The sequence below is a fragment of the Neopelma chrysocephalum genome, unplaced genomic scaffold, assembly GCF_003984885.1.
Source record: "Neopelma chrysocephalum unplaced genomic scaffold, ASM398488v2 Primary Assembly neopelma1_87, whole genome shotgun sequence".
NCBI classification, from domain to species: domain Eukaryota; kingdom Metazoa; phylum Chordata; class Aves; order Passeriformes; family Pipridae; genus Neopelma; species Neopelma chrysocephalum.
This window is the reverse complement of record NW_020897749.1, coordinates 3,384,039-3,404,289: the sequence shown is the minus strand read 5'-3', so window position 1 is coordinate 3,404,289 and position 20,251 is coordinate 3,384,039. Positions and strand designations below refer to the sequence as shown.

General features: G+C 36.3%; 1 protein-coding gene across 2 annotated transcripts in view; it reads right to left on the bottom strand.

Annotated features, from left to right (window-relative positions):
• GBE1 (1,4-alpha-glucan branching enzyme 1) overlaps positions 1–20,251 on the bottom strand; it is a 146,683-nt gene that overhangs the window by 105,331 nt on the left and 21,101 nt on the right. For both annotated transcript variants that reach the window (XM_027692623.1, XM_027692624.1), the window contains exon 2: positions 7,868–8,037. In XM_027692623.1, the coding sequence (XP_027548424.1) occupies positions 7,868–8,037 (170 nt within the window). The remainder of the gene's footprint in view (positions 1–7,867; positions 8,038–20,251) is intronic.

Here is a 20,251-nt window from a genome sequence, read left to right as displayed (position 1 = left end):
AAATGCCAGTTTTAAGTCTTGAGGAAGATTACTTTTCCATTAAATTTTTATTGAAGCAAGCTTAGATACAATAATTCAAGATTCTTTGTTCCATTTGGATTTCCCGAGCACTAGAGACGGGCAAGGTTGGTCATTATGACACACCCAGCTGAACAGACATCTGCCAAGGTGGGCTTGTGTGTTTGTAGGCATGTCCAAGGTTAACTCATGACTGAGAGTGAATATATTGCTTCTGAACTGACACACTGTGGCAATGAAATAATTTCTAGAAGGAAGTAGCAAGCTAAGTTTGAAAATTACCTTTTTTTTTTTGCCTTGGAATATGTCTATCCAACATAGTTCAAGGCAATAGACTCCTAAGCTAAAAAGCAACCAGTTGACACAGAAAATTGTATTACAAGACATTAAAGCAACCCATGCTAATCTTCCTTCATGGTAATTTATTTGCATGCTATGGCCTGCTGTAATAAAAAACAAACCAAAAACCACGCCTCAGTGAAAGAAGAATAAGCAGCCTCCAATTTAAGAGTATTAATCTAAGCTCATATAAAACAACATTGCAACTAAACATGGTAGTCAAGGTTAAAAGCAATTAAATGAAAAAAAAAATGGACATACGACCATAGAAATCAACAGGGGAAGTAGAAACACAAAGGAGTTATAGTCAAATCAAGATGTATATTTTCTTAAACATCAGTGACCAAAAATATTGTCCGCTGTGCAACAAAAAGATAATCTTCTCTAACAAGATATGGATGTCTTGAGTTTCAGAAAAAGACCAGGTTGCTTTCAAAGTTGCTCCTCGCATTTACACAGCTGTTTAAACCTGAGAACTGCCAGTCTTTAAAGAAAGCTGAGAGGTACAAATCAAACAGGCCAGACAATGTGACAAAAATAACTATGCAAGATAAATCTTCTAGTACCTATTCATTTTACAGTAGAGAGCAATGTCAAAAGCAATAAAGAGATTATTATTATAAAACATTTCCCGTGCTCAAAAACACAAACGCAATTAATTCAATACTCCATTTAGATGATAGTTTTTATCACGATTAAAGTATTTGGATAGTGCAGACAAATTGCACATATTAGCAGAAAGAATGTATTTACTAAACTGTTGCTTGATTAACAGCAGAAGAGCTTGTGTATTAGTAAGATTTAGATGGGCCCTCACCATTGGTTTTATTCTGAAGTTCCAATCAAGAAAAATACTGAAATTAACACTACTAATGCCTACGAAGACCAACATCAAAGAAACAACACCTTAGCAATAAAGCAATACTCCTTAACAGAATGTCTAAATTGCAAAGTATAGACAGTATTTATACACTATAATACATTTATTTATGTATTTCAGAGCATGGCAAAAGAAGGTAAAATACATCATTGCATTTGGTGACTTAAAAAAAGGTTAAATGATTAATTTTTAAGCTAAAAATAGCTAGACTGTCTGAAATAAACGTTTCAGGCAAAAATGAGAAAACAGAAGAAAGATGAAAAATGTAGCAATGTTAAAAAGTTGCAAGAAGACAGCTTTAAAGAACTGGTTAGGATTTCTGATAATCAAGACCCATCTTATGGGATTTACTCCTAATTCCTTCAGTCTTGTCCCCCCAGATATCTGATCATCTTCATTGCTTCTCATGAAACTCTTCCCAATTGAGCTGTACCTCTTGATTACAATGCACAAACTGAACCAAGTATGCCAGGTCATGACTTGCTAATATTGAGCAAAATAAAATATGTTACAGCAAAAAAAAAAGTCTCAGGCCCAGTGTCTATAAAACTCACTCCGGGGAATCTGCATGGAGTTCATTATTTACACCAAAACCACTGAATTCATACATTGTTAAAAAAATTCTCATGGCTGCTATTAAAACCATGGCTCTTCCCTCCCTCAGAGGGGGAATGGTTGTATCTCCCTACCTATTTAAAATCTCTGCTCTCCCCAGGCAGATTTGATAATTCTGCCTAAGTTGCTTAAACTTTCCCCTCCACCTGCCAGCAACACCAGATGCTCCTATTAATCCCTCCTGTTCCCAGCCACAGTCCTTCCTGATTGAGTGCCTGTGGTTCATGACTTAAGAATAGATGCAAAGCAACAACCATCTGCCCCAGATGGTCCTACTTGAAACCACTGTTTGCTACTTATCCCTGGACAGGAACTCGCTTTGGAAGGTTATAACAGAAAATATTGATTTGTATTAAGGCAAGAGGCATAAAGAACTTAAAACACCTTGAAAACCGAAGGCTTCCTTCCAAGAGGAAATGGCTCAGGCTTCTCAGTTTTACTGCTTAGTTTTCAGATTTTTCAGCAAAACTTAGCCCAGAATGCCTTAGGGGACAACAAAAAAAAACAAACCCAACCAACCAGCAACTGATTAACAGATTTAGGAAGCTGAAAAAAAGAAGTCAAAAGAAACATTTTCGATTGAGAACAGAGACTTCAAAGACTCTGCCAACAGCTACAAACAGAAAAAGGCTGAGAAGATTACCAGAAGTTCAAATAATCAGCTCGAATAGAACTTAGGAAAAAAAGGACACCATCACGGAATATCCATAAGCCATACAAAAAGACAAAAGCTTTGTGCAAAAGTTCAAGCCCCAGATACATCTTAATCCAACACAGAAAACATCTTTAATAGCCTGATACTTTAATTTTCTCTCATCTCTGTGATTACGTCTTCCAAATCATACCAATTATTTAAACATTACATCCCATCTCAGCAATGAGGCACAATGGAACTTTTTGCTCAGAACTGCACCCTTGGCATGCCAAACAATCATGAACTGAGCTTTAATCTAGAACTCAATTCAAAGCTATAATGGTTTGGTTACTACTATTTGTCATGAAGCTCAATTTAAATGCAATACTTAAATGCAATACAAAGCTAAATCATAATTTAAGTGACTTCTTGTTCAATCTCCTGACTCTGTTTTCACATTGACAAGTATATAGCTATACAGCTCTGAGTCTCACAGCTTAAACTGGGAGTTTCACACCAAAAAATAAACACTTCTCTTGCTTCTCATAGAGGAAAGGAGCACTTCTTGCATTTTAACCAAACCATTGCCTCTTTCCATTTAAGAGCTGATACATCAGTGCAATGCTGTACCTATTTTTTCAAAAGTGAAAAAAGACTTCATACACTGGGGTTGAATTCTCAAGTGAAATAAACCCATCTCTTACAGCAATTCTATGTCCACATTCCAAATACTTTTTGATCAGTTGGAAGATGCCTGAAGAGAATAGAGTCCAGCAAGCATTCACACAGTGACCTTGAGGAAAGTATATCAGACAAGCAGAAGTTCAGACAAGGGAAATGACATCAAAATCCTACTGTCCCAATAAGATGCCTTTATTGTACTTTATTAGAATATGAAATCAGAACATAAATGGAGAGGTTCTCCAAGGACACTATACTGTTCTACATAGTGGCCAATTAGGTCTTCTCCCACACTGCCTTATTTCCAACAGCTCAATAGCAGATCACTAACATAATCTGCTTAAAAAGTCATTAAACAGCTGAAACACTGACATAAAAACAAGTGTCATTACTTCTCAGATAGGATGTTTCCCTGGATATTAATATCAGCTTATACTCCAGCCTACTGCCTTCAGTCACCTGTAGCCACAGAAGTTTTGCTATTTGACTTTACTCATCAAATCTAGGTATTTTTCTATAAAAATCTTTGAAAGAAGCAGTAAGAACTTCAGTATGTTATTATAATGGTATCTAGAAGCCATTTTGGTAAAAGTCTGGGAAAAAAAAACCCTAAAACAATCTGATATGAAGTTTCCAGTCAGCTGTCAGATATCTAAATTATGAAGGCTGATGGCTTAGGCTCTCCTTTCTTCACTCTGAAGGAGGCCTGTCAGAGCTTTAATAATAAATAAACATCCACCTCAAACCAGTCAGCCCATCTTCCCTCCACTCCCAGCAAAAACCTTCCAAAAGAGGAAGCAAAAACCAAACAGACATTCTACAAAACATTTCAGACCTCATGTTAGCTGGGAAGGAGGGTAAAGAGGGCACATAAAAGAAAAAAGGGGACTAAAGAACAGAAATCACTAATATGACAATATATTATACCAAATACTGGCTTCCAAAATAGCATATGCATACTTACTCTTTCAAACTATTTTTTTTAATTAAAGTATTGTTTATAGATAACCTACTGAGTCTCTGCATGGCCAAATACAATTTTGAGTGTTCTAATTCCCAAATAAATTCCTTGGGTTAGCCTCAAAACTTGCAGTTCTCTCAGTTATTTTGAAATAGTCAATTGAAAAGTGGCAATAAATTTCCAGCAGTCACCACGTTCCTCAGCAATACAGCACACGGATGAAATATTCAGTGTTATCACTGAGAGCTTTTAAGGGACCCATAATGTTGATTCTGCCTCTGGTATGGGGAATTCAGCTGACTAATTGCCTCATACACTTGATTTACTGAGATGCTGAAAGTACTAATTGACAAATCTTAATGGTTTTGGATGTTCATCTAATACTTCTCAGGGAGAGTAAAAGCATCATACTAGAATACCAACAGATAAAATACTTTTTTTTCTCTCCAGTTATGGAGTTTTAAAAAGACAAAACCAACTCTTTTCTTGAATTCATGTTTTCCCATTCTCCCATTAAAATACAGATTTGTGTGCTCCTACTAGTTTCAGTGATACTAAGATTTTTTCTATTGTTCATTACAAGTTTCTCAGAATGAAGTATAAAAATACCATTATTTGAGTCAAAATACCTTAATAGCAAAGTTTTATTGTCTGCTATAAGGCATAAGAGTCATTCACAAGAAACTTTAAAGGATCAAGGCTTCATGGATATATAATTACTGAAATAAATTATTCATGTTTATCTGAAGCACAATTAAGCTATTATCAACTATCAGCTTAATTATAAATTTTGAAAGAAGTTCAAGGTCTCTGTACCATACTTGCCATTATAATTTTTACCAGTTTTTGATTCTCAAAAGCATAAGATGAAATAGCAGGGACTAATATTCTGTTTGATGGAAAAACACAAAAAGAGACACATCTAAGATTTGCAGACAATACCCTATCAAGGAAAACACTGAGAATTCACTGCTATCCATCTCCAAAACCAGAGCATGAATGGACAGTTTTTATATTATATAGTTCAAAACTCAAAGAGCTCCTGTCATCTAAAGTTCAACGTTTATTCCTTTGTATAAGATCTCCAGCTTTCCCTACTATGGTTACACTACAGGTCTCTTGCAAAAAAGTTCTATATAAAAAAAAAATTATTAAAAGCAATCCCAATATCCAATTTAAATACAATATAAACATAAATTTAGTTTGAGACTTTAACCTGCTTGAAAACTTAAATAAAGGTTAAAGGGATTCAGTTTTAATTAAACATATCTGTAGCAACCTGATCTAAGTCTCAGGGTTTCGCAACGCAATTTCTCATCAGAATATTATTAAAGCTCATCTGAGTTGAATGACAATCTTCCCTTCCTCCAGGCTTTCCAACTACCCTTTCATCCCCTTTCAGAATGAACACTTTACTGTGATTTCTATTATTACTATTATTATTATTTACCATGATTATTATCATTATACTTCACCGAATAATATATAGGAGAAACAGTTTTTCCACATTAAAGTGAATTTCTTTTCAGTTTTTTTGACTTCTAACACCTTTCATTAGTGACTAGATAAAACTACTCTACGATATTAGTCCTAAAGTTTTGCTTTGTATGATGTATTACATCAAATATTTTGAATGAAGTAGAGTTTAGAAAGTCATTCCAGTTTTTAGCTACTGTATACACACACTTCCCTCCCCAACCTGATAAGCTAATTTATAAGTTATAACCTCCATTTAAAATATTAAACGTTTCATTACAAGTCTGGTTTTAAAGTTACCATCTATTAAAGAACATGTTTAAAACTACTGCATTCTAGCCTTCAACTGCATTGAGTAATTTAAAGACTATTACACCCATCACAGCACAGGAAAACCTTGAGCAATGGGTGGGGCTGCAGCAAGAGAGATAAGGAGGAGAATTTTCTGCATCTTTATACATATAAAGTTAAGCTCTTAACCTCATCTAGCTGTCTTGCAGTTGGTATTGATAACTGAAATCACTATTATCTAGCAGTAGGTGAACTAGACACGATTCATTACTCAGTTCTGAATCAGAGGACATATCTGATTCCAATATTAAAATTCAAGTACTGCACTAACCTATTTTATCAAGGTCTATTCCAATAAAATGACCAGGAGTACTTCAAGGAAAGCTGCTCTACCATTCACTAGGTTAACCATATCAAACAGGGTCATGGCTGAAAACAGTGGTGCACTAACTTTACTGTTCATCTTTTGCATCAAAAAAAAAGAAGATTTTTTTTTAATAATAATTTTTTTAATAATCACTGTGAATAGTGGATCATCTCTCAATTTAAACAGACACATTATATAGCTCTGTTTGGAAAACAAAGCACAACATGAATATTTCAATGCTTTCTTTTCCTTATTTTGTTTATAAATGTATTGATCTTGGGACTGGGGAAAAGCAGTACTAAAGCAGATTGCTATGAAGCATTGAAAAACTTAACAACAGATCTGAAAACCACTTTTTATTTGATTTATTTCTTTATTACTACACACATTTTTACAGAAGTTTAACCACAGTACTTTAGAGAGCACGACTAAATACTACAAATAATGGCATATATAGTTAATCTTACTTTAAAGTTATCTAAATACATATGATTTTAAGTTCATTACTTCCTTCCTCAAATACAGAGTTTGTCCTTTCAAGTTTCCTCAAGAAGATGAAAGAAAGAAGGAATACTCAACATTTAACTTTGTTTTTAAGCACAAGGACTAACTGCCTCAAACTGGCAATTTATATACCATTTTGTAATATAAATACATAAATTGAGCACTCCCCCCAGTCAGTGACAAAATCAAAGTTGGATAAATAACACTGCATGTTTCTGAAACACAGTTAAATGAACAAAATCATTTCACAGCCAAAATCCCTGTTCAGTAAGTACCTGCAAGGAAAGATCGAGTACCTTGATGGACTAACATCTAACCCTGAAGAGAGAGACTAGAGAAGTGAAAAGGAAAAACAGAACAAAGCTCAAAAACCCCAAGCAAAAAAGAGATAGGAACTAGTATTGCAGGATTTAAGAGCAATGATGCACATCCCTTTTATTTAAGAGTTTGCAGAACAGGATTTAGCCTTCCAAAGAAGCAAATTCCCATTTTTGTTTCAAATTCAAAGGGAATAGTCTTCCTGGTTTTCAGAGCAAGCAATGCAATTCCTCTATGTAATCCTGCCACCTTCCCATTCTGCTAACATCCTTCCTTCTCCCCTCAAAACAGAATAACTACTCTTTCTTTAGTATTTTGGTTTGATTTTAGGCTAACATTTTAAAGCAGAACTTTTGCCTACACTCTCATGATGGGTGAGAATTCTCAAAGGCCTTGGTCCTTTAGCCAACACCATTGGTGATCAGTAAAAGAAGATAAAGCAAATTATTTCACTGTTATTTTTGCTTCTCTGCATACAGTTTTATAAAAGCCTAACAATAGAGCCTTAAAAAGAACTTCTGATAGTTTAGACACAGCCTAAAGTAGCAATGTGATGCAGTATGACACAAATTATAAAAACATGTATAAAACTGATCATACAACAGAAACACATACCTTCATAGGCTACTGCAACATAAAGGAAAATATTACTCATTTTAGCCATGACATACATTTCTACAGTCAGAATTTCATCACTGCTACAAAATCGTCTTTAAAGGTAAAGGATATTGATGTAAATAAAACACAGTGCAGGGGAGAAGAAATATTCCTAAGAATACTTACTGAAGTCACCTGCAAGAAACACCGCTTGTGCTCCTGGTGCCCACTCTCTACAATATATTCCACCTTCCAGAAGCTGGTTAACTCCAAAGGTTTTGTAACTCTTTGTAAATTTATCAAGGCCTTCTTCACATTGCTCAATGTTCTTCAAGTGGTTATAAAAGAGAGAGTACCTTTCAATGAAAATAGAGAACAGTTTTTAGAAAGTTTAGTAAGTGCCTTTCTTACATTAACAAGTGTAAAAACATTAAAAAAAAATTAAGCGAAACACACTGACACTGTCTTGATACTATAACATCAGAGTCATTGTCTACAGAAATAGAAAAAACCCATCAAATACAAACCACACAATTTTTCCATGGTTGTTACATAGTCCAAAGTTGCAATCTTCGCATTTGTTGGTACTTTCTCTACTTTATGGAACAGTTTGCACTTTCAATCTAAGACTCCAACTCCTGATTGGCAGCCAAGAAATCCCAGTATTACTACACAGCAGGAGAACTTCACACTCTGAACAGCCCAGCACTTTTTCCTTCATCTTATTAATATCAGACACAAGCCTCCCAGGGAGAGCTGTATAGCCCTGCTACGTCTCTCACAGCCAGTTTTAATGGACAGACAACCTCAGGACATTGAAAAGTTTGCAGTACAGCACATAAGTAGGGACAAACTAGTCTGGCCCTTGCAGAAAGCAGTTCATTAGGTGACCTCTTTACAGAGAAAACCAGCAAGACTCTGCAGTCCCCGACACTGCAACGGTTTGGAAAAAAATTTACAGTTTCATAGAAGTAATTATTTGGACCATACCCTACTTACAGCAGTAGGACTTGAAATGTCATAAACCTCTAACATAAAACTTTGCCAGTACCAGCTTAGAGGGTTTTGACATATCTTGCTATGTTTTCTCAAAGTGTGTTTTTGGAATTTGTGGTAACATCAGGTGTACAATATAAAGACGTGAGTCAGCTTTGACTCCTAAAGTGTGAGCTGTTATGTTTAGATGTGCAGAAGCACATCTAAAAGCTGCAGTTGAGCATTTAATTAAGGCAACCTGGACAGCTTTTCGCTCTTTGTTTTAAATAAGACACTCCTGTGTTAAATTAGAAATGTGTTTCTGTTTTCCATAAATGGTGAGGAGTCTTCTGAAGGGTATAAAACCTAATAAGAACCCTGGCAAAAAAGTGTATTTTGAAAAAGGACATAGAAACAGTAACAAAGTAAACCAGCACTATGGGATAATACTTCTGTTAGAGGATAAAAGAAGCAGCCTGCTTGCAGTGTCAGGGCTTAAGATAAAGCTCTGTGATTTGTTGTAAAATTTTGATTTAGCATTGGCCCCTAATTAGTTCAAAGTAGAAGATTAAGGTGTCTAATTACTAGTTAAAGTAAATAGCATTGCCTATATTAATTTAGAGTATTATGACTACTTTCAAGGTTAATCTCCCAGCAGGTTTTTATTATGAAGACTGATGCTCATCTTTAAAGAGAGCAAGATTTGAAAATGCCTCCAGGATAAACTATAGCAAATACACTCAACTTTTTTGCCCATCCACCTGCACCATTCCCTTAACATTTGCTCGTGGGTATAATCCTCAGAAGTGCATTACTAACTCCTCCTGCTCTGAGAATCAATTTTATTTAAAGTGCTTGAGGGAGAACATTTTGTCAGATTTCCAACTACAAGTGTATTATACACATATACAAACTAAGCTGACTGACTCACATTTCAACCAACTGCAACCACAAATATTTGCATAAAGTTTAAATACAGAAACAGAGCAAGTCACAAATAGCCTCAAAAGCTCAACATAGATCATTTGATAAAGTCACATCACTCCATTATTTTTGAAGGGTTCTCCCTAGGGAAAATAAAAAAACAGAATGGCATTGCAATATTAAGTCTTTCTTTAAAATACATCAGTTATGTGATATAAGAAGTATAATAATATATATACATATAATATACACACACAACAAGTAGTATATCTCCTTGAACAAGGAAAAATATATATAAAAAGAAGTATATTTCCAGTGTCATCTACAAATCCCTATTTCTCTGCCATACATACATGTCCTGCATTGTTCTCACCTCATTCCACTGTAGCTGAAGCAAGAACTGCTATGCTATAGGTAGCTACTGTAACTCCAAAGAAGATCTAACTGAAGTAATGAGTTTGACACAGGTAAAATAGAAAGGGTGTTTTGGAACATGTTATCTAATTAAAATTAATCTTCTCCCCCCCCCATTCTTGCCACAAATACAATTTCACAGCTTTAAGAACACCTTTGGTTGAATGGGATATTTCCCACATTCAGGAAAGAGGGAGAGAAGTGATGAGCATCTTTAAACAAAAGTCAGACACGAACCCTTGAAAGCTGAAGAATAAGAAAATATTAATGTAAAATTACATTTATTACCAGAGAAGAACAGCAGGGCAAAGAGAGGGACTGAAAGCTCTGTGCAGAAAAGGCTGATACCCTTCACACACTCTCCCTTTTCCATGGCCTACTCCTCTTCCTCAGGGTGAGCCTCCCTAGCACAGAGGAACCAAGCCCATTCATCTCATTGCAAGGAAATAAGCAGCAAAGAAATTCAGGATTTGAGCGTGGGCGGGATGAAAATGGACTTTCAGAAAGCAATTATGTGATTCTGTATCTTTGGGAAAAATCACAGACAGTAATACACACAATGTACGCTCTGGATTCTTGTTATGGAGGCCCTAAGAGTACATCCACTGCTTCAATTTTTGTCTTTCAGAGCTTAAGCAAACAAAGAGACCATGGCATTCAATCTGTGAAATGATCATGACTATTAGTGAAAAAAAGACCACCCTCTGCTCACTTTGCAGTAGAGGAGAGCAAGACTATATGCTCAATAACATCATTTATTTTGAAGGCAGGAGGTGGGGGGGCAAGAAGGGAAACAGAAGAATTCTTGATCAGGGGTATATTTTTACAATAGCTTTTTACATAGGACAGATTTTGAACAGCTAATACAGCATCATGTACATTCACTAAGAATGGTCCTTCAATTTGCACACAAGCAAACTGTGATAGAACAAGTTAATTCAGATATTAGTTTCATCATCATTGCAGAAATCAAGATTTTTGAAACAATTAGTGTTCTCCCTAATTGTTTTTAAATTATAATCTGGAAAGCCTTCAGGTGTGTTTGGGTTTTTTTTAACTATCTCCTGAGATTATCAAATAAAGAAAAGTTGCTCAAAGTTAACAAAAAAAATCCACCAACTTCTGAAATGGATCAATTACTTGTGCTGTGAACCACTCTATAAAGCTCATCTCAGGAGATGAAATACATCTGGACACAGAACAATGTTACTTGTCATAGAAGGTCTTGTAAAACAGCAGAAAGGTCTTGTAAAGCAGCAACTGCAGCCTGTTGTTGCTTTAAAGGAAAGGACTGACTTAGGTACATGTACATGTCCATATTTAGGGAACTTCAAGGTTTTGCTTTCACAGAAATTTCAGCATTCATTTCTACACTACTGAAGCTTGTTAAACTTTTTTTTTTTTAATCTTCCAAGCCAAAGTCTCGGGATTACACACCGAAAGTGACAGGAAAAAGTTTTTTGCCAACCAATTTCAAACATTTATTTTGTTCACTAATAGCATAAAAGTCTCAAAACTGGAGAGGTAAACATTATATTGATGAGACAGGATTTTGTGATCCCCTCAACACTGGAAGTTACATTATATTCAGTTATGCATATATACTTGTATGACATATGACCCTGGACACATTCATAGGTGAGAACCTCAACATTCTGGACCTGGGAACAGAGTCAACAACAGCATCCAGACCTACAAGTCACAGCAGAAGGCTGCCTTCTGCCTTCATACTTTTCAAGTTCTCACAGCTCAATGAGTGACTGCGAAGTCTCTTAGGATTTTTCAATTTCCTGGCGCTAAAGTTGACACTGAAGAGGATTACAAGGTAAAAACTGTACCCAAGTATGACTTAAAGTACAACCATTACTTTGGGACAAAAAACCTGAACAGAGAAACAATAGGATCTACAGAACTTCAGGTGCAGAGGGTCTGTAATAACTGGAAGTAGTTATACATGAAGTCCTTTACTACAGCCAGGTACAGCGCCACACATCTGAGAAGTGCAGACAGAAGGAGGGCGCGGCTTTTGGTGCATTCCTTGCTCCCAGAGTTCTTACAAAAAAGCAAGCTTTTCAGGTCCCATATCCATTTATCTCAATTCTGTTAATAGATCAATGTTTTTTAAAACTGAAGTACTGAAATTAAGTGTTTTCTTCAGACTTACTGGAAAGTCAGACCAGTCTTAGCATTTCTTCAAGCACACATACACCTAGATTGAAACAAAGTATTTTTCTGTCACCAAGTGTTCCTACACCAGCATTTCCCCCCTCCCCGCCACTGTTTCCCTGGGAAATACTGGTAATCGTAAACATCATTTGAAACAGGGTCACAACAGTCTTTTCCCACTGTTACATTCATAATTTTTAACACAGCATTGCTTTAAACCCCACGCTTTATATGCAGCTCTGTTTAAAGCCTTACAATAGAAGAGTAGGAATTGGCTGACTTTCCACTGAAGCAGGATTAAAACATCAAACATGAATTAGTATAATGGCTATCCAGAAAGCAAGTATCTTGCCAATAAAATAACCTTCATAGTGAACAAGTAAAGACAATATTAAATCAGTAGCCACTTCAAGGATTGGCATTTAGGGTGAGCACTCATTCCTCACGCTTCTATCACTGAAACATCCTCAAATATTCTGCTGTACAGATATCTACAGATCTAAAACTTTTACAGTAGAGGTACACACTTCTCAGAGTTCAATGCAAAACTACACAGCCCTTATACAAAAAATAGTGTTCTGTTTATTTGATAGCCCTGATATACTAAACACTCCTGGTGCTGCGTTCCTATAACCACTGACTTAATTCAACTATTGATCCCATTAAAAGTTTCAGGCATGTGTTAGAAGCTTCAACATGGAGAATAAAAATACAAGAAGCCAAGCCTCCCCTTCTTCCTCAAAGTCAGCTATTTTAGTGAAATAAGACTTCTGGCAGATTATAGAAGTCTGATGGTAAGTCAAAACACTGAATTAGAGCCCCACATAAAGCTTTCAGGTCTTTATTCTTCCAAGCAGCCAGGGGTACTAACTCCTTCTGGCTGCCTTGTAAAACAACAAAGAGGTACTGTAGTATTTTAAACTTTTATATTTAATCAGATTAGCTTTAGTTTCTTAGGCATCACAGCAATCCAAACAGAAACTAATATAACCAGAAAGGCCTTGGCAGCAAACAAGACACCCTCATTTAAACAGGCTGGTTCTGAACTCCAAGATGGATGCAAAACTTCAAGACATTTTTATGTCCACTCTCAAACTTTTTTATAAAGCTGTTACTGCAATTTATAGAACGGTCAATCAGCTTATTTTAAGACCTGTGGTACAAACACTGAAATTAGTGATTTTAGCCCCTCTTCTGCTTATGATGCTGATTTTAGTAGCTATTCATCCTTCACATTTTTTTTTGTTGATACCAGCTTTTTTGTCAGTTTATTTCTACAACATTGGCCCAGTATTAATGCTAATTTATTCAAAAAATGAAAGCAAATAGGAGAGATGTTGATAACAGCATCTGGTAACCACATGGAAAGCCCAATTCCGCAGATACTGAAGGGAAAAGGATGTGAAAGAAAACACTCAGTAAGGTACTCTCTGTAGCCAAGTTCTCCATTTTCCAGCAAATACAAACATTTACAGTAATGTCAGTGTTAAAAATAAAAACACAGGCCATAGCTTTATGAGGCTGTTCCCAAATTATCTTTTTCTAATATTGCTGCTATCACTTTGAAGATGCAGTTACACTTTCACTGACACCAAAGCCAGTGCAGAGTCCCTGATTCTCATCTTCCCCTTTCTCTGTAGCTAGTTATTCCCTCAAACTCTTGTCATTCAGCTGCTCAGAAGAGGATGGATTGAAGAAAGACAGAAGTAGGATAGATGAAGCTCTTCCTAAAGCAAATTTCTGCAGTCCAGCAAATCAAAGGCATCAGACCATGCTGAACTAGAGTTACGTGATATAGTCTGATGTTTCTATTTGCAATAGAAGTAAATTCCTGTTTGCAGCTGCTTCTTCTACTTCATTTGTCACTAGTGAAAATAAACCAGAACAGAAGCCTTGGATTCTACCTCATTCTTTTCTCCACCTCCTGTTATAAAAACTTTTCATTTGGCTCTTCAGAGTATTACACAAACTAATCATACTTAAGAAAAATTGTATGTAAAGGCACAGTAAATCTCAGGTAGGTGTGACGACATCAGAACAGCAGATTTACTGTATTTTTAACTTATATTAGTTTTATAGTTGTAGGTGATTGACTTGCACTTTCTGCATAGATGAGTCCTATGCCACTCAGGTAATCTTTTTAATACATATTTAAACAGATAAGGACCATCTGAACACATGCAACCTTTGAAGTGTTAGAACAATTCTGAGAGATATGCCTTAGAAGTACAGAAAGTAATGGCTGATGATTACAAAGACCCAGAAGACGACCATTTAATTTTGCTTTTCTGCAGGTTAAAAGTAAAAGATGTTACATGATTCTGAAATCATGATCTTAAGAAGTCTCTCTGTAGCTAAATCTGAATTTCCCAGAGGTTCTAATTCCTCCATTCACAAAATTATTCACTACAGAGGTAATTTGCCTCTCTTCCAAGTTGGGGGCAATTTAACACACATTTTCAGCTGAAAAATAAGGATCCTGCACGTTGGCCAGTGATATTAAGTTCCTTTCAGGTGTAATAAAATTAACTGTCATTCAAACGAATCGAGGAGACAGTTATTCCAATAAGGAACTTACACAGTTAAACCATTTTATGTTGCAATTCCTATCCAAGAAGGGTTTTATTACTAACTACTAAAAAACCATCCAGCAGAGAACTCACACGAGTGAGCAAGAAAGGCAAAAACTTCAAAAGCAACTTTTCCAATTCTGCTCTACTGGGCAGATAATGAATAACTCCCAACTCTCTTCGGATGTTCCATGATTTCAGTATGGATAGATAAAGCATTTGTGTGTGGAGGGATAGTGTAGTTTTTGCATCTCCAATTAAATGCAGTGTTATAAAAATTAAGAAATCTTTTCTTGGGGGTGTATAATGCACAATCTGTTGAAAGCCATCCATACAGGACAAGGTGACTGATTCAGAATCAGCTCTTTCCAAACTATCTTAAAGTGCCACTGCATGTGCAAGTCAAGCTATAACAGCAACACACAGTCCAGTACATAGGAGCTTGACAAAAAAACGGCAGAAGAAGAGAAATCAGAGTTTTTCTTGACATCCTACCAGCAGAGGATGCTTCTCTTCTAACAGAGATGGTAAAGACCTATAAGCTATGAAGCCTAATAAATACCCTTCTGTAGTATTTTAGCAAGAAGATCATTTGCTGACTGAAGTTCTGGCACTACTTTCTGCACAGTACAGGATACAGGACACCAGCAGCATCTTCCCTGCTTTAAACATTAAGGCAACTTAGTAGCTTTATCAGCATTTGACAACTGTAATGTTTTGGCCATCAGCTTCACAACAAACACACACAGTTCCCACTTGGGAACCAAATGCAGGGGTGATTACAAGGTGTATCAAATGCAAACTTCATGCGACCATTTAGTAATAATTGCTCCAGTGATTTATCCAAACCAATCCCACTTCTAAGAACAACCCTCCCCCACAGTATTGAGAGGCTCTCTTACACACATCCCTGCATGTTTGTTGATCTATCACCCACTTCAGTTTATTAGAAACACACGGATGCACCTCCCAGGGTAAGTGTAACAAATTACTGGTGTTTAGAAGGAGCAAGAGGCAATTTCTTTCCATCAGAAGCCCAGCAAACTACTTAGAGACACTAATTCCAGCCGGAGAAAAGTGTATACACAAAGTATCAACACTTGCTACAAGAAAGCCATTTTCTTTTTCCCTCTAATGACGTAAAAGGTATATAGTTACCTTTTAAAAATAACTACAACATACACTCCCCAAGGTAAAAAACAAACAAAAAAAAAACAAAAAAAACCCCTAAACACCATACAGCCAGCCCCAAAAACCTTATGATACTACACCGTGTTACAACCTCCCAGAATGGCACAGCACTCAAGACAGCTTCCCTGTCATTAGGAAACAATCTAAATAAAACAGCAATTTCAAAATAATGACAGTTCTATATATTTCTCTACATATAAGGAAACAAAGTTACCAGGAGCATACTTCATTTATTTAGTTTTACACATTAGAACATTTATGAGATCAACACTTTAGGTATAAGATTTCTTCATTTAATAGTCAGTCTCCCTATCCCTCTGCTAAGTATTCTTTATTATGCATGAACTGTAGACAGAACCCCCTCTTTTAGCTATAATAATTTGCTGCTCTGTTGTGATGATATCTGAAGCAAGTTGATGGAGCTCTTTTTGAATTAACATAACCACAGAGAAACTCCATCCCATCTGAGCAGAGAGCTGCAGAAACGCAGCGACAGATTGTCTCAAAACCAGTAGACTAAGACTGTGTTAGCTCATGTTTCATATTACACAAGAGAAAATAAACTGAAAGGTCAGTTGAACAGTTACAGCATTGCCCTTTTCCAAGGTAATCAGCAGAGCATGTAGCAAAGACGTGAACACAGGCGTGACTGGAAAGACAGTAGCTGATAAAGAGGCTCTTGCTGCCAAAAGTATGTGGGACAAGATACTGCTCTCAATGACTGTCCACGAGCGTGGCATCCTGCAGGCCCTACTCCACTAACTCTGATTTATTGCTTCAATTTGAAATTGTGTTCCTGTTAAACATTCAGATTTCCATATTGCCAAAACACACTAGAATATGTAATACTGAACATTAATCACATTCACAGGTAACCTACAGGAACAATATAATTATTAATTTGTTGTAATAGGGACATAACACAGTCAAAAAATCATCTGGTTTACTAATGCATTTTTATTTTAAGTTCAAAAATTCTTCACGTTATTCAGTACATTTAGGTGGAAACCATGGGTTAGATTTTCTCCCCATACTAAAATCAGTTTATTGTTCCTTTTATAATCATGTATTTATTAGTGGAACATTCCAACTGTTTCTATTCATCAGATCAACATATGCTTAAAAACACCCTAATCTGGAAAGAACTCAAATGTTTTATTTACCAGAATTAATTTTAATGAAGCTGTAGACGACAGCTTATCAATTCCCATTTGATTCCACTGCCAACTATTGCCAACAGACTGTCTTTGTGTTACTAGAAATCAAGGCCTAGTTTGGGGGAAAGAGTCCGTGATTCCTACAACACCAATAAAAAGTTATAATCAACACACAAAAAAGCCACACAAGAGGGTTCAGGGGGAAAAAAAACCCATAGAATTTCTTAAAAAGAATTTATAATTTCCCTCTTGGTGGACAGGTGTTATTACCTCTTGTAAGACTTCAGTAACCTGGAAACACCAGTCAGTACCATTTCTAAAGCAATCTTTTGTGTGGTGAGAGCCAACAACCTCCTATGGGTTGTAAAAGCCCTGCACATACTGACAAAATAGTCCAGACTTCAGTCACTCTTTAATTTTGTTTTAAAAGCTATTTTGTATATTGTGAGTTTGTGGTTTTTTTAATTAGCCTACCAGAGTAGCAAACATAAGCAGGCATCTGTTTCTTTTCAAACTTGGATTTCAAGACTGCTCCATCAGTTCAGCTTCTACATTCTTAGTAAAGATGCAAGTAACAGTAACTGCAATAAATGAAGCTCAACACACACTACCTTTCTAAATAAATACACAAGAAATTAAGAATTGAAAGTTTAACTTGTCTACCAAACAGGGAAAAGCTTTTAAACCACAAGTCAGAACTCCAAGTTATTTCAAATAAAACATCAGCTATTCCTCACTGCCTTTGCCACCTATCCCACTTTGGTGGGAACGTGATGGAGTATGAATTGTTATTTGAACTCCATAACAGAAAAGAGCACAGCTGCTCTGGCTACATTTCACTGCCAGTTTCCACAAGTCTTACTTCACCTCCTTTTAGAATATGTTGCACAAATTAAAAACTAAGTCATGATTTAATGGATCAGATCAAGAGTTTGTATATTCCAGCAGTTCACTATTTGAAAGTGACTTTTTGAAAGGTATGTTAAAAACTTAATTTTCTCATCCTTGATAATTATCAAAAATCGCCCTTACTATAGGGCTGTTTCTTTGTCAAAATTTAAACAGATTTAAATGGACAGCCATCTTAAGAGGCTGTCAAAAAGGTAGCTGGAGAAAAGGTACCCATAGCAACACCCAGATTCTCTACTACCTCACCAAACCTTTCTCCGTGTAACAATTATCCTCTCCATAAACCTACAGTATTCCACCAAATTAAATAACCCTTTAAAGCCTATTAGTTTAGCCTAAATTTTGGGGTGTGTGTGTACTCACACACCACCTACACCAAGTGGTTTGTTTTCCCTTTATCACGCACACAGATATACTCCCAGTGTATGTTTCTTCTTGGCCTTTAAATATTTGTCATCCACTTTTCAATTACCTCTCTATTTTATTGCAACAAACAAAACTTCCCAGCACTCCAGGAAAGAAAAACATGTGTGAGACTTTTACATACAGAATCATAGTTAGAAAAACAAGTATTAAACACTGAATGAGAAGGAAGGACTTTTGATTTTATTGCTGACCACTGTGCCACTTTTGATCAGGCATTGTTGGTTTGATCAAGGAGTGTTTTCTCTGTAGGCTCAGCAGCTGAGTGGGGCTGTTCATACAGACCACACATCCAACTACTCAAGCCTGGTGTGCTCTCTGGGTTTCCTGAAACGCCTATTAGAAGCAGCCCTTTTAGAGGACAGTTTTGAGGAAGAAAACGTTACCACCAGTGATTGGAAAACAAGACCTGGAGGGATTCGGGGTGGAGGGAGGAACACCATTATCACACCAGCTTCAGGCACCTCAGCAGAAGCACCACATTTGCTTCACAGCACAAGCTTGTCTAAATTTAATTCTTAACTGCTTTTACTGCAGACAGGGCCAGCAAGGGAAGCCAAGCACTCAAACATTTATACAGCCCACAATGCAAAGTCTTTATAATTTAGTGTCAATGTACTAGAACTACAATTAGAACTTGTGTACTTAAACATCTGTAACTAGTCTGAGGCAATCAAGTCTATTCCCACAGAAGAGGAGCAAGCAAAAATCATGTCTTCTTGTTGTATACAACAGCTTCTGTCATCCATGGCCAAGCAGTCTAAAAGTCGCTTTTTCCAGACTTCAGTCAGAATGAACACCAAGGCAAGAAATACCAATCGTTAATCACCCAAAAAAAGTATAAACATCAAATTCTTGAAGTTGTTATACTGAATATTCAAACCTTTCTAGAAAACAGAAGACTGCAGATTTTACATAGTCTGGCTCTTTTCCTGAAACATTAAGCTACTGTACCTTCTCCACACTCTCTAATCTGACTACAACTGTATGAATTCCTGCATGCCAAAAATTTGTTAAGCACTTAACTGCAGAAAGAACACTGCTCAGCAGCTGTTGGATTCATCCCAACCATATACCCACTTTCACAGGATTTAAGCTCCTAAGTACATATGACATAACTTCCAAGGCACCTGCCTTCTGATGGGATTGCAGCTGTATTTGATATTAGTAGGCACAGCTCAATAATCTCAGACCTTATCATTACTTTGCAGCCTCGAAGCACATGAGTCATTTATAATGTGATTTGTCTGTCACAATATTAGAAAGCTTATGATTCGAGTTTTGAATTGATACAACTAAAGGAAAATTGCAAACAAAAGAGAGGGGAGTGTATTAATATTAACTAACACTGCATTACTGTGCAAGACTCAAATCACTTCACTCGAGACACAGCAAGACAGCGAAGTTTACATCAGAATTTTAAATATCTGAAGTGATGAGGTAACTTGGGACACAGAAAAGCACTTGCAACAGTTCAGGGTGTGGGGGAGAAGGAGGAAGCAAAACTCTACAAACAGAGCGCCTGGTATTGCCATCCTGATATGTTGCACATACAAGTCTAACTGTGGTCTTATTACTATAAAGTACTACTGGGAAAACTTCAGAGATCGTGGAATAAACATTTGTCTAATACTAGGAGTTAGGAAATATAAGATGGACAAGCTATCTGCTGGGTAGATGAAACCATTCTGTTTTCACAGTTTCAGATTTATCACATCTGCTTTAAGACTATGTGCACCTTCTAAAACAACTACTAGAGATGTCTTTCATGTTAAATTTTGACATAAGCTTTATTCACACAGAGCCTTTTGTGCAGAAAATTAATATTTTTAAGCACTCAC